At 39.3% G+C, this 15051-nt stretch overlaps 1 protein-coding gene across 5 annotated transcripts in view; it reads left to right on the top strand.

Annotated features, from left to right (window-relative positions):
- Positions 1-15051, top strand: part of SPTA1 (spectrin alpha, erythrocytic 1) — a 191191-nt gene that overhangs the window by 93210 nt on the left and 82930 nt on the right. For all 5 annotated transcript variants that reach the window (XR_012515066.1, XM_074389996.1, XM_074389997.1 and 2 more), the window contains 7 exons: positions 2037-2170; positions 3089-3233; positions 4607-4761; positions 6207-6342; positions 6444-6545; positions 8699-8836; positions 9447-9557. Coding sequence is in view for 4 of the 5 variants with exons in the window: in XM_074389996.1 (XP_074246097.1) it covers positions 2037-2170; positions 3089-3233; positions 4607-4761; positions 6207-6342; positions 6444-6545; positions 8699-8836; positions 9447-9557 (921 nt within the window). In the remaining variant the exon portion in view is untranslated. The remainder of the gene's footprint in view (positions 1-2036; positions 2171-3088; positions 3234-4606; positions 4762-6206; positions 6343-6443; positions 6546-8698; positions 8837-9446; positions 9558-15051) is intronic.

Genomic DNA, 15051 nt, shown 5'->3' on the forward strand with positions numbered 1-15051 from the left:
TCTGTTGGGGGGAAATAGGGGGAGGGACAGTGGGGGGTGGGGAGCTGGGGAGAGATAGCATGGGGAGAAATGCCAGATATAGGTGATAGGGAGGAAGGCAGCAAATCACACTGCCACGAGTGTGTCTATGCAACAATCTTGTATGTTCTTCACATGTACCCCAAAACTTAAAATGCAATAAAAAAAAAATAGAAAAAAAAGAAAATACCTAAGTATATGATGTGTATATATATATTTGTAAGTTTAAATGTATATGTGTGTGTGTATATGTGTGTGTCTATATATATGTGTATATATATAAATATACATATTTTTTATATATATAAAATATATATTTATATATAATATATAAATTTATATTTATATGAATATAATATAATATATATATAATATATATATTATATAATATATATAATATATTATATATATATAATATATATAAAATAAACCCCAACGGTTGGCTATATTTTGCTTTTCCATTTATAGTTTCATTATGATTGCAACTCTATAGTGAGGATGATTGTCCTGCGTTAATAAAAAGAAGACTTCAGGATGAATGAGTGCTGCATAGGAAAAATAATCTGTTTTCCTATTTTTTTTTTTTCAGGCCATATTTTCAGTAGTTTCTAAATTTTCTACCTCCATCACTTTTCTCTTACTGTGCGGTTTTTCAATTATCTATTACTATCTAACTAATCAAGCAACGTAGCATCTTACTTTTTAATGACTCTGTGAGTCAGATGGTTGAGCTGCTCTGCTGGGCTGTTTTCCTGATCTCACCCGGTGTTTTTATGTGTTTGAAGTAATCGGGTGGCTCAGCGGGGGGTGAAGAATCTAAAGTGGCCTCAATCCCATATCTGGGGCCCTGGTGAGGATGATGGGGGATTTCTCTGGGTGACCTGTCATCATTCAGTAGACCATGCAAGTGTTGCAAGAAGGTGAGAATTATAAATGAAAGTTTTCTTGAGGCCTAGGTGCCGGAATGCATAGAAAATTACTTCCGCTACCTTCTGTCAAGTAAGCAAGTTAGAGACCCTCCGAAATCTGAGACTTGAAGAAACATATTCCACTTATGGAAGGGATGAGCAGCAAAATAGCATGCCATTTTTTCCCCAGTCTACCACAGAAAGAATAAACTCGAGACAGTTAGATTATACTGTCTGCTCTACACTGCTGTAATAGAAGGAACCGTGTACTTGAGAAGGAGAAAATAGAAAATTCTGTCTGGAGAAACTTGAGAATGGGAATGAAAATGGAGAGAAATAGGGACAGGAAGAATAAGGAAATGCCTCAAAACTGCAAAGTATCAAAACAGACTGATGCTTCTAGCCTAATCTAGTACTCACAAATCTCACTACTTTGGATGGCTTACAAAAACGTCTGAAATGTTCTGCAAAAGCATATGTGAAAGCGTGTTTCTATAATTCTGGGAAGAGGAAAATAGCTTTTATTGGATCGCAGAAGTGTGAAGACCACAAAAAAGTTAAGGCGCACAGTACGAGTATTTGAGAAAATTAAATTGTATTTCATAAAAAGGAATTTCCTCTTCTTTGCCCTGGTTTCCAGGATTTCATGGAGATTTCAGGCATTGACAAGGTGAAACACTAAAAATAACATCAGGGCTGGAAAGCCTGTGCTAATAGGCTGGTCCACTGCTATTTATTAATCTGGGAGGTTAATAAAATACTTCCGTGGATACTGAGTATGTTGAATTGAGTAGAAACAGGATGAGTTTATCTCTCATGTTTCAAAACATAAAAGGGTACTTTCAGGGTCTCTTGGCAATAATGCCCCAATCTCGCTAAGGAACTGCCCTAAAGAGCACTTTCCCTTAGGTAAAGGAGATCGTTTTTCTAGGTTTTGGTAATGTACATCAAGGATCTAGGGGCTAGGGCTATGATGCAGTTCAGTGTCTGGCTACAATGGTGCGTCTTCATTTCTGAAAACATATAAACCAGTGTAAAATGAAAAGTATTTAGATATTTTTTAATAAAATCACTTCTCTGTCTAACTCCAGTGTTGTTTTCTTCTGATAGAAAAACCATCCTGAGCTACCCTTAATTAAGTTTAAGCAAGATGAGGTGAATGCTGCCTGGGAGCGCCTTCATGGTCTGGCTCTCCAGAGACAGAAATCTCTGTCCAGTGCTGCAGACCTCCAGCGATTCAAAAGGTATGGACCTGGCCATTGCTTTATAGAAATCTCTGAAGTGCTTTATAAAAACTCTGTCATGTGTATTAGACTCTTTCTACTTCTGTTAGCAATTCGTGGTCAACACTTCAAACTAAGTTGGATCCTTTGAGACAGCAAAGGAGAGAGTAAAGAAATCTGTGACTCACTCTATGGCCAAGGATGTAGAGATTGGAGATCAAAATAATTTTAAAAATAGCACTGGTGATTTAGGAACGGAAGCTCTGCAGAGGGAAGGGAAGCAGGTTAATAATTAGAAGGAAGGTGGAGTTAGGAAGAAAAGCATTTGTGAAGAGCTGACTGAGATATGGAACATATCTCTAGAGGCTCAGCTGTCAAGAAGCCCAGATCCAAGCCGGGCGCGGTGGCTCAAGCCTATAATCCCAGCACTTTGGGAGGCTGAGGCGGGTGGATCACGAGGTCAAGAGATCGGGATCATCCTGGTCAACATGGTGAAACCCCGTCTCTACTAAAAATACAAAAAAAAAAAAAATTAGCTGGGCATGGTGGCGCGTGCCTGTAGTCCCAGCTACTCAGGAGGCTGAGGCAGGAGAATTGCCTGAACCCAGGAGGCAGAGGTTGCGGTGAGCCGAGATCGTGCCATTGCACTCCAGCCTGGGTAATGAGCGAAACTCCGTCTCAAAAAAAAAAGAAAAAAAAAAAAGAAAAAAAAAAAGAAGCCCAGATCCTTCTCATCTCAATGGAAATAATCATTAAGCAACAACACTTTATATTACTTTTTGCTCCTATGTAGGAAGAAAGGGTAATTGCTCCTATGTAGGAAAAAAGGGTAATTGCTCCTGGGTAAACTAGAGTGGTTTTTGCTGTGTGCTCTGTTGGAACTTTTGCTCTGCAATGCATGGTATCTTCTTTGGTTGGAGCTCTTGTTAATGTCTGCAGGGATGTGACTGAAGCCATCCAGTGGATCAAGGAGAAGGAACCTGTACTCACCTCTGAGGACTATGGAAAAGACCTTGTTGCCTCTGAAGGACTGTTTCACAGTCACAAGGGACTTGAGAGAAATCTTGCAGTCATGAATGACAAGGTAAGGTGCCATCAGAGAAATGGTTAGCCTCTTGAGCTAGAAGAGGCAATTGTTGATTATCTTGCCTAATACCATGCCTCCAGAAAGCACGATAAGTTCACTCTTTTCAATGAAGAAAAAATTATGGTGCACTTGAATATATTTCCTCATTCTAGTTCATAACTCGTACGTGGATACTGGGTATACCTTATTTTCATTTGAATTATTGTTATTTACAAATACACAAATTTTTATATTCTCTTGTGTTTTTCTAATTTATTTCATAATTTATATATATATATCTCCAAGGATGAATCCTAACCTCACCAAGTGAAATACACCCTGGCCAGACTCTATCTTTTCATCTAACCACACTTTGTTCTGTTGTAACTGAATCCTGATTCTTTTTGTATTCAAGATCAGAAAAACATTTTCTTCTCCTTTTAAAATAAACTTCAAGACACTTAATGCTTAACCCACCTTTAGATTTCCTTTTGAAACCTGGAAAACCTCAGGCACACTAGAACTTGGAACAAGCTTATTTTCTTAAATGATTTACATCCTTTCCTTCTTCCCCTCACAAATGTAGCCAGAACGTAAACCAATTACTTCTGAGGGTCTGCGGGGGAGTCAGCCTACAGAAAGATCCACACCTGCCGTGATTTAATTTTAGCCCTATCCCTGTGTCCAGTTTCTGCAAACTTCCAACATTCTACTTTTTCTTTCATTCTTCCTCTTTATTGTTGTTTTTGGTCTTTTTCCCTAATAATGAATAATAGAGCCCATAATTTGACTAGTAATGGTAATGAAATTCCAAGCCCTAGATATCATCTGATTATAGTTGAATATAATGAAAGGGCGAATCACAAGTGAAAAGCCACCAATATCCACATTTTTCCCTAGTAACCCTGCTCCTCAGAGGTTGTGGCGAAAATCATCCAGCATTACTGAAATTTTCTTGGCCTCTTGGACAGAAATGTCTTTCTACCTCCCACAGCAGTAGTTAGGGATGTGGAATAGAGGGGTGGGGAAGGAAAGACTTAGGTTGGAACCTTGCTCCTGACATTTCCTAGCTGAATGATCTTAAGCAAATAAAATACTTAATCTCTCCCTTTTCACATAAAAGAAAACTAAGAATAATTGCTACCTCATGGTATTATTAAATGAATAATATAAAATGGGAACATTTTTGTAAATTACTTAGCATGAGAGATGGAAAAGTAGAGAACTGTAATTATCAATATAATACATTGGCATATTATAGAAAGATATTCATATGCCTATTTATAAATTATTATTATTCATATGCTTTTTTTAACACCTCTCCCACAAAGCTTTGCCAAGGGGAGTCACAGTAACTGGATTTCCTACTAGGTTTCCTTTTTATCCCAAAGGTGAAGGAGTTATGTGCCAAAGCAGAGAAGCTGACAGTTTCCCATCCTTCAGATGCACCTGAGATCCAGCAGATGAAAGAGGATCTGGTCTCCAACTGGGAGCATATTCGTGCACTGGCCACCAGCAGATATGCAAAACTGCAGGCTACTTATTGGTGGGAAATCCCTCTTCTTTATTTCTCTACCGATCTGTACAGGGCTCAGATGAAATAGCAAGAGCAAACCTAAGAGTACAGTGAGTCAACTAGCGAGAGAATCGGCTCTCCTGCCTGCTCAGTAGAGACAAAAGATTTAACTCGCCAAAGGAAGACCTTGGTAGGCTGATCTAATATAGTCGCTCCTCTTATCTGTGGTTTCAGTTACCAGCAGTCAACCACAGTTTGAAAATGTTAAATGGAAAATTCCAGAAATGAATAATTTATAAGTTTTAAATTGCTTATCATTCTAAGAGGCATGATAAAATGTCTGGCTGGTCCACTTTGTCCCACTGGAAGATGAATCCTTTGTCCAGCATATCGTGCTGTATATCTCCTCACTTGCACTTAGTAGCAGTCTAAGTTATGGATTGACTGTCCTAGTATCACAATGGTTATGTTTAATTAATTCTTATTTAATTGTTCTATTTTATTATTATTGTTGTTAATCTCTTACTGTGCCTAATTTAGAAATCAAACTCTATTATAGGCATATAGGTATAAGAAAAAACATACTGTACCTAGTGTTTAGTACTATCTGCAGTTTCTGGCACCTGCTGGGCTTATTGAAATGTATTTCCTGCATATAAAGGGAGACTACTATGATCAGCATCACACCTCCACTCATCTGCAGATTTCCGTCTTCCCCTGCTTATATCATTGTAAGATGCTATGAAGTGGCCCAAAAAACTGGAAAACCAACTGAAGATATATTTCAAAATCTGGCTCTAGCTAAGGAACTGAAATACATGGAATACAAGCTTTAGAGAATCAAAATAACTGCAGTATTATTTCCTGAATGTGGATTACAAGCTTACAAAAACCGCTAATAACCAGGCCTCATTTCAGTATTCCTTCTTATCGTTAGTCCTTAAATAACCAGAGGACACTGCTTATCTTGTGGTTATGATTTAAAAACAAATGATGAGCATTTAACCTTTTAAAATGGATAAGTGTTTTGCAGTTCTTGTTTCTTATTAATAGAGTTAAAGATGAGATAGAAACATGAGGAATCCTAATGCTAATTTCAGTTCTTCCTTCCCACAAGGTGCTTCTTATTTCTATAACAACATGTATTGTTTATTGGCTGCATTGTGAGCATCTCACTCCATTTTAAGTACCTCTGGGGTAGGTGTGACCTTGAGGTGGGGGAGATGTAATGCCCGTGGGTCACATCCTACAGTGACACACCTACTCTAAAAATACACAACCCGGAGTGAAGGACTTACAACCTGCACCACTAAACTCTCACTGTAAATAACAGGAAATACATCAGGAAAAGTGGAAAATAGGATTAGAGCAAGGAGCATCTCACACAAGGTAGCTCAACCCAAACCTAACTCTTTGTTCAATGTCCTTTCATATCTGTTTTCTCCTTGCTGTCTTTTACCTCACTTTTCCCACAGGTACCATCGGTTCTCATCTGACTTCGATGAACTCTCAGGCTGGATGAAGGAGAAGACTGCTGCAATCAACGCTGATGAGCTGCCAACAGATGTGGCTGGTGGGGTAGTTCTGCTGGACAGGCATCAGCAGCATAAGGTAGAGAAGAAAGGCTCCCCAGTACGAGGAGAGGGGCAGGTGATTTGGCTGAATGCCAGGTTTCTTGCTGCATTTTGAGACATTTTGATTTGTGGTCACAGCATGAAATTGACTCTTACGATGACCGATTTCAATCTGCTGCTGAGACTGGGGAAGCCCTCCTGGATGCCAGTCATGAGGCCTCTGATGAAGTTCGGGAAAAGGTAATCTAGTTTAACAGAGTTTGCGAAATTCCAGTTATATATTTAGTTACTACATAATCTCACAATAATATGATAATCTCTGAATGGGAAAAGGATAGAAGTCCTTCAAACATGTTAATAATATGAACCCAACTTTTACACTGCTTCCTTTCATATACAGTTGTCACTTATTATCCATGGGGCGTCGGTTCCAGGACCTCCCTCAGGTGCCAAAATCAGCAGATGCTCAAGAAACTGCATAATATTTGCATACAACACATGCGCATTCTCCTGTACACTTTAAATTATCCTCAGATCACTTGTAATACTTCATACAGTGTAAATGCAATGTAAACAATTGTTATACTGTATTGTTTAGGGAAAAATAGCAAAAACGTCTGTGTATGTTCAGTGCAGATGGAATTTTTAAAAAATATTTTATATATCCATGGTTGGTTGAATCTACAGGTGTGGAACCTACAGATGTGGAGATTTAACTATACTGTTTTGCTAAATTGAGTCCCTTGAAATTTTCAAGATATGATGTGTGCTTCCTCATCTCTGAGCCTTTATTTTGTCAACACTCTTAACTTCTACCTAATTTGAAACCTCCATGCCATTTGGCCTCCTGACATGCCTGGTTTTGTCACCTCCTCGTTCTCATTTCTAGACTGTAAACTCTAGGAGGACTGCACCTTACTCATCTCTGGATCCCCTACTCTGCCTAGCACGGTGCCTGTGGTGGCTGACATCTGTACTTGTTCTTCTTTTCTCTATACAACCTCAGATTAAGCTGACATTCCTGTATCTGTGATTTTCAAATTTACATCAACTAACAGAACAATCTTAAACATCCACCATTCCATCGAATGAAGAAATCAGTTTTGCCATCATCCAAACCTCCTACATCACAGGGCTTCACCTCTGCACCCTGACCCAGAGAGATTTTGTGCCAGTGGCAGAGTCTGGGCACTCCTTGGAATTATAGTCACACTAAGATCTTCAGGCCTCTTTGCATCTCACTAGATACTAAGCACAGCCTCCAGCACTGTGCTGTGGATGAGGTTGAGATAACCACGTTTGGAATTCTCCCAGAACTCTGTGGGAACATTATAATACAGTTTTTGTTTTTGTTTTGTTTTGCTTTGTTTTAACAAGGCTCTGTCAAAGAAAGAGCAGAACTCAAAGTCCTTGAAAACTCAACAATTATGGGATTCTGATAATTTATTATGCTTTTGTTGTTGTTGTTGATGGAGTATCACTCTCTCACCCAGGCTGGAGTGCGGCGGCCAGTCTCAGCTCGCTACAGCCTCCGCCTCTCAGGTTCAAGTGATTCTCCTGCCTCAGCCTTTCAAGTAGCTGGGACTACAGGTGTACACCACCACACCCAGCTAATTTTTGTTGTTGTTGTTGTTTTGTTTGTTTTTGTTGTTGTTGTTATAGAAACAGGATTTCACCATGTTGGCCAGGCTGGTCTTGAACTCCTGACCTCAAGTGATCCACCCACCTTGGCCTCCAAAAGTGCTGGGATTACAGGCGTGAATCGCCACGCCCAGCCCCGTTCTGCTTTTTTGATGGAGATAATATAGCAGCAGGTGTAATAAGCCGAAAATTATTGGGCATAAGCTTGACCAGAAACAAAGGCTTTTCATGTGTTTGAGAATGTCTCTTTTCCCTTTCGATGATGGTTTTTATGTTTTCAGAATAAAACGCAAACTTCTCAGTGTGATGTTTTATGTGATCTGTGAACTTGGATTTCATCAACTGTCTATACTTTTTTAGACACTGCACTTTTCTGTAGCTCACATTACAGTATCTAACAATTATTTGTAGTTCCTTTGCTTATGGCATTAAGTCTTGATACCCATTCCCTATCTTTTAAATCTGTTTGGTATGACATTTTCCATTATTTCTCGTACTTCTACTTCCTGGCTTTCTTAATCAGAATTAGTCTTTTTTCATTTCCTTATACATACAGTGTTTTGTCTCTTTCGTGGAATGTATCCCATGTGTCTTATAGTGCAATCATTTGCTTCAATGTTGGAATCTTAAAAGTCCATTTCCAGTTTATTTTTTGTATCCTTCAAAAGGCTTTGCATTTATTACATGCTTAATAAATGTAGAATAAAATAAATTAAGTATCTTTCATATACATCGTCTCTTTCTTTCCAAAGATGGAAATACTTGCCAACAACTGGGCTGCCCTGCTGGAACTGTGGGACAAGCGCCATCATCAATATGAGCAGTGCTTGGACTTTCACCTCTTCTACCGAGACAGTGAGCAAGTGGACAGTTGGATGAGCAGACAAGAGGTAATGGGAGGGGTACATACCATCCCTAGAAGCCATTTCTCTCACCCTTCATTTGCCAGCAAGACTACTGTGAGCTCCCTCACAACCACTCCTGTGAGTCAAAGCTTGTCTTGGGAACTAGAGAGTGATCCCCAAGGAAAAGAGAAGATGGGTCCTTTTTATGAGGCTCCTCCAGTTCCCTCATTAACAAATGCATGTAAAAATGCTTACCTTCCTATCAGAGAGGCTTTCACTACAATTGAATGTAAGGCAAAATAAATATCAAATTGGTAAAGGGTCAGGAAGAGAAAACTGAAAAGTCAGGCAGGGTACATTAGAGTGGAGGTGAGTAGGGCACTTGAGGCAGTTTTGAGAGCTCAGAATAATGCCTAGATTGGTTGGGGAATTCCATGCAGACAGACCCAGAAACACAGGTGAGAAAATGGTGTGAGAGTATCAGGAAGGAGGCCTGAAGCCCCTGCTGTTTAAGGTTAGTCTCTACCCACTATCATAATCCGTGCTAATTCCCACCTTGTTCCCTCCTGCCTTAGTCCTTGTTTCAGAGATATGCCAAGAGGAATGTTTCTTACCAGTGAGTCACTGTTTAGGTGTGGCTTGCTTTCTTCTGTAGGCTTTCCTGGAAAACGAGGATCTGGGAAACTCACTGGGCAGTGCGGAAGCCCTTCTTCAGAAACATGATGACTTTGAGGAGGCCTTTACTGCCCAGGAGGAGAAGATTACAGTAAGAAATGGGCCCTAGCTTGGGCATTGGCTTCCTCTTTGTATACATAATTTTACACAATACCTGTCCCTAGACAGCATTACTACTATAACTCCCAGATGTAACCTGAGGATTTTCCATAATCAAGTTACAACTCTTCTTTTGTTGTTGATGTGTTTATTTGTGTGTTTTTCACTCTTTGATTTAATTTTATAAACATACAATGTTTATATAGTGAGAAAGCCAAAAGTTAATACTTATCTTTAGAAAAACAAAGTGAAAATAGCCAGAAAAATACTCAATTTTTATCACACAATTCTTATTCTACAAGTCATATTTAGAAAGTTTTTCTAGACGGTGGGTCATTTTTTTTTTTCTAATGAAGAGTATGATTGTGTTTTAGATTTTCTTTCTTTATTACATATACATATTATTGCATTTCAGGTTCTGGGTACATGTACAGATCATGCAGGATTGTTGCATAGGTATATACATGGCAGTGTGGTTTGCTGCCTCCATCCCCATCACCTATTATCTGGCATTTCTCCCCTTGTTATCCCTCCCCGACCTCCCCCACCCCTGCTGTCCCTTCCCTATTCCCCCACAACAGAACCAGTGTGTGATGCTCCCCTCCCCGTGTCCATGTGTTCTCATTGTTCAACACCCACCTATGAGTGAGAACATGTGGTGTTTGATTTTCTGTTCTTGTGTCAGTTTGCTGAGAATGATGGTTTCCAGGTTCATCCGTGTTCCTACAAAGGATATGAACTCATCATTTTTTATGGCTGCATAGTATACCTTGGTGTATATGTGCCACATTTTCCTTGCCCAGTCTATCATCAATGGGCATTTGGGTTGGTTCCAGGTCTTTGCTATTGTAAACAGTGCCACAATGAACATATGTGTACATGTGTCTTTATAACAGAACTATTTGTAATTCTTTGGATATATACCCAGTAATGGGATTGCTGGGTCAAATGGAATTTCTATTTCTAGGTCCTTGAGGAATTGCCACACTGTCTTCCACGTTGGTTGAACTAATTACACTCCCATCAACAGTGTAAAAGTGTTCCTATTTCTCTACATTGTTGCCAGCGTCTGTTGTCTCCAGATTTTTTAATGATCGCCATTCTAACTGGCATGAGATGGTATCTCAATGTGGTTTTGATTTGCATTTCTCTTATGACCAGTGATGATGAGCATTTTTTCATATGTTTGTTGGCTTCATATATGTCTCCTTTTGTAAAACATCTATTCATTTCCTTCACCCACTTTTGAATGGGTTTGTTCTTTTCTTGTAAATCTGTTTTAGTTCTTTAAAGATTCTGTATATTAGCCCTTTGTCAGATGGGTAGATTGCAAAATTTTTTTCCCATTCTGTTGGTTGCCAGTTCACTCTAATGATTGTTTCTTTTGCTGTGCAAAAGCTCTGGAATTTAATTAGATCCCATTTGTCTATTTTGGCTTTGGTTACCAATGCTTTTGGTGTTTTAATTACGAAGTCTTTGCCTATGCCTATGTCCTGAATGGTTTTGCCTAGGTTTCTTCTAGAATTTTTATGGTGTTAGGTCTTATGTTTAAGTCTTTAATCTATCTAGAGTTAATTTTAGTGTAAGGTGTCAGGAAGGGGTCCAATTTCTGCTTTCTGCACATGGCTAGACTGTTTGTTAACGATTTCTGTTCTTCTGCATTTGCTGAGGAGTGATTTACTTCCAATTATGTGGTCAGTTTTAGAGTAGGTGTGATGTGGTGCTGAAAAGAATGTATATTCCTTTGATTTGGAATGCAGAGTTCTGTAGATGTCTGTTATGTTTGCTTCGTCCAGATATGAGTTCAAGTCCTGGAAATCGTTAATTTTCTGTCTTGTTGATCTATCTAATATTGACAATGGAGTGTTAAAGTCTCCCACTATTATCGTGTGGGAGTCTAAGTCTATTTGTAGGAACTTGCTTTATGTATCTGGGTGCTCCTGTATTGGGTGTATATATATTTAGGATCATTAACTCTTCTTGATGCATTGATCCTTTTACCATTATGTAACATCCTTCTTTGTCTCTTTTGATCTTTGTGTAACATCTATTTTATCAGAGACAAAGATTGCAACTCCTGCCTTTTTCTGCCCTCCATTTGCTTGGTAAATCTTCCTCCATCCCTTTATTTTGAGCCTATGTGTATCTTTGCACATGAGATGGGTTTCCTGGATATAGCACACCAATGGGTTTTGACTTTTTATTCAATTTGCCAGTCTGTGTCTTTTGATTGGGGCATTTAGCCCATTTACATTTAAGGTTAATATTATTATGTGTGAATTTGATCCTGCCTTTTTATTACTGGTTATTTGTTTTGCCCTTTGGTTGGTGTAATTTCTTCATTGTGTCTATGGTCTTTACCATTTGGTACATTTTTGAAGTGGCTGGTACTGGTTGTTCCTTTCTATGTTTAGTGCTTCTTTCAGGAGCTCTTGTAAGGCAGGCCTGGTGGTGATGAAATCTCTGAGCAATTGCTTGTTCGTAAAGGATTTTATTTCTTCTTTACTTATGAAGCTTAGTTTGGCTGGATATGAAATCTAGATTGAAAGTTCTTTTCTTTAAGGATGTTGAATATTGGGTCCACTCTCTTCTGACTTGTTGGGTTTCTGTGGAGAGATCCACTGTGAATCTGATGGGCTTCCCTTTGTGGGTTACCCGACCTTTCTCTCTGGCTACCCTTGGCATTTTTTCCTTTATTTCAACACTGGTGAATCTGACGATTATGTGCCTTGGGGTTGCTTTTCCTGAGGAATATCTTTGTGGTGTTCTCTGTATTTCCTGGACTTGAATATTGGCTTGCCTTGCTAGGTTGGGGAAGTTCTCCTGCAGAATATCCTGAAGAGTGTTTTCCAGCTTGGATTCATTCTCTCCATCACATTCAGGTACACCTATAATGTAGATTAGGTCTTTCCACATAATCCCATATTTCTTGGAGGCTTTGTTAATTTCTTTTTACTCTTTTTTTCTCTAATCTTGCCTTCTTGTTTTATTTTGTTGAGCTGATCTTCAATATCTGATATCCTTTCTTCTGCTTGGTCGATTCAGCTATTGAAACTTGTATATGCTTCACGAAGTTCTCATGTTGTGTTTTTCAGCTCCATCAATTCATTTACATTTTTCTCTAAGCTGTTTATTCTCATTAGCATTTCGTCAAACCTTTTTTCAAGGTTCTTAGTTTCTTTGCAATGGATTAGAAGATGATCTTTTAGCTCAGAGAAGTTTGTTGTTATCCACTTTCTGAAGCCTGTTTCTGTCAATTCATCAGACTCATTCTCCATCCAGCCTTATCCCTTTGCTGGTGAGGAGTTGTGATCCCTTGTGGTAGGAGAGGCATTCTGGTTTGGGTGTTTTCATCTTTTTTTCACTGGTTTCTTCCCATCTCTGTGAATTTATCTACCTGTGGTCTTTGTAGTTGGTGACTTTCGGATGGAGTCTCTGAGTGGCCGTCCTGTTTGTTGATGATGAAGTTATTTCTTTCTGTTTTTTAGTTTTACTTCTAACAGTCAGGATCCTCTTTTTTAGGAAAACTGGAGGTCCACTCCAGAACCTGCTTGCTCAGGAACACCTGCAGTGGCTGCAGAACAGTAAGGGTTGCTGCCTGTTTCTTTTTCTGTTATCTTTGTCCCCAAAGGATACCCATCAGATGTCAGCCTGAGCTCTCCTTTATGAGGTGTCTCTTTGGATATGTGGGGCTTGGGGAGCTGCCTGAGGAGACAGTTTGTCCCTTATAGGAGCTCGAGTGCTAAGCTGTGAACTCTGTTGTTCCATTCAGAGCTGCTGGACATGTACATTTAAGTCTGCTGCAGCAAAACTCATAACCACCTCTTTTTCCCAAGTGCTATGTTCTGAGAAGATGGGGCTTTATTTATAAGTTCTTGATGTGCTGCTGTCTTTTTTCAGAGATGCCCTGCACAGCGAGGAGGTAGCCTACTCACAGTCTGCCCACAGAGGTGTTGCTAAGCTGCCGTGGGCTCTGCCCAGCTGCTGTGTGAACTTCCTTGTAGTTTTGTTTATGGAGGTATAGTTAGAACTGCCTCCACAATGGTGGTCTGCCTCAGTAATGGTGGACTGCCTCAGTAGCGGAGGACTGCCTCAGTAATGGTGAATATCCTTCCCCTCACAGAGCTGGACCATCTTGGGTCCAGCCGTGCTTGCTGTGAAACTCTCAATCCAGAGCCTTTCAGATTGCTGGTCTTTGTGGGGGTGGGACCCGCCGAGCCAGATCACCTGGCTCCATTTTTCAGCCATTTTTTCCTTAGAATGGGCTACTGTGTCTCCCGGGCATTCCAGGTGCCAGTTGAAATGACCACCCAGATTTGTGTGAGTTTTTGTGCAGAGACCTGCTGTGCCAGCTGAAATAGCCATGCTGGAGACTCGTGGCACTTTTCCGCCCAGGAATCTCCTGGTCTGTGGGCAGCAAAAACTCCTTTGGAAATACGGTGATCACTCACCCTCTGCATTCTCACTGGGAACTGCACTCCAGAGCTGTTCCTATTTGGCCATCGTGGATCTATGTTTTATATTTTCTACAGTGTAAATAGAAATTAATTAATTGTTATTCAATATAGAATCATTAGAAATTTTAATTTTTTTATTTCTTCCTCTCTAGCAATATAAATATAATTTTCTTTTTCCTGGTAACATCTAGATATCTAAGTGCTGTCTTCTGTTTTCCTTTACAGCCTACTTTTCCATTAGAGTATATCTTTATCTTTCTGTTTTTCATCATCAATTGCAAATGTGAACCTTAAGTTACAATGGCCCAGAAAGCTGGTGAATATAAAGGCAGGACTCAGGAAAGTCAAAGGAAGACCTCATGGGTACAATACGTCATATGTCTCTGGCTGTTTCTAGGATTGTGCTGACTTTAACACCACCCTTGACACACACACACACACACACACCACTACCACCACCACCAGAAGCAGCAGCAGCAACAAAAGTAACAGGCAAATTCCCAGTCTTCTCTGTTAATGTTAAATCAATGTGGTGAAGAAGTGAAAGTCCAATTAATATCAAGTCCCTTATTAATTGATATGTTTGTTCTTTCTGTTGATCCTCATTGGTCAAAGCTAACAGTATAAAATAATTTATTGTTTATAAAATGTTGTCATGTATTTTAGATAATTTTTGTATTCAACACATTAATTCTGAGCTCTAGTAATTTGGGAGATTTCTGGTTAAACACGTGTAAAAACTTACCTCTGCAATTTCTGACTCTTCTCCCATATAAATGGAGAGAGAGAAAGAGAGAAAGAAAGGAGAGAAGAGAGATGAATACATGAATAGATAGACAGATAGATGGCTGTATCTGTTTAGTGCCTCCTTTTGAAGACAAGAATAAACCAGTCACCTCATTGTGACATCTGAATTTATTTATTGTAACCTGTATTTAAAAAATATTGTGACACAGAGAAGGTGATTGATATGCCCTGAGGTATATGTTTTGAAATACAATTTATAACAGAAATCTGAATGAGGACTTA

This window comes from Saimiri boliviensis, chromosome 19 (assembly GCF_048565385.1).
Source record: "Saimiri boliviensis isolate mSaiBol1 chromosome 19, mSaiBol1.pri, whole genome shotgun sequence".
NCBI classification, from domain to species: domain Eukaryota; kingdom Metazoa; phylum Chordata; class Mammalia; order Primates; family Cebidae; genus Saimiri; species Saimiri boliviensis.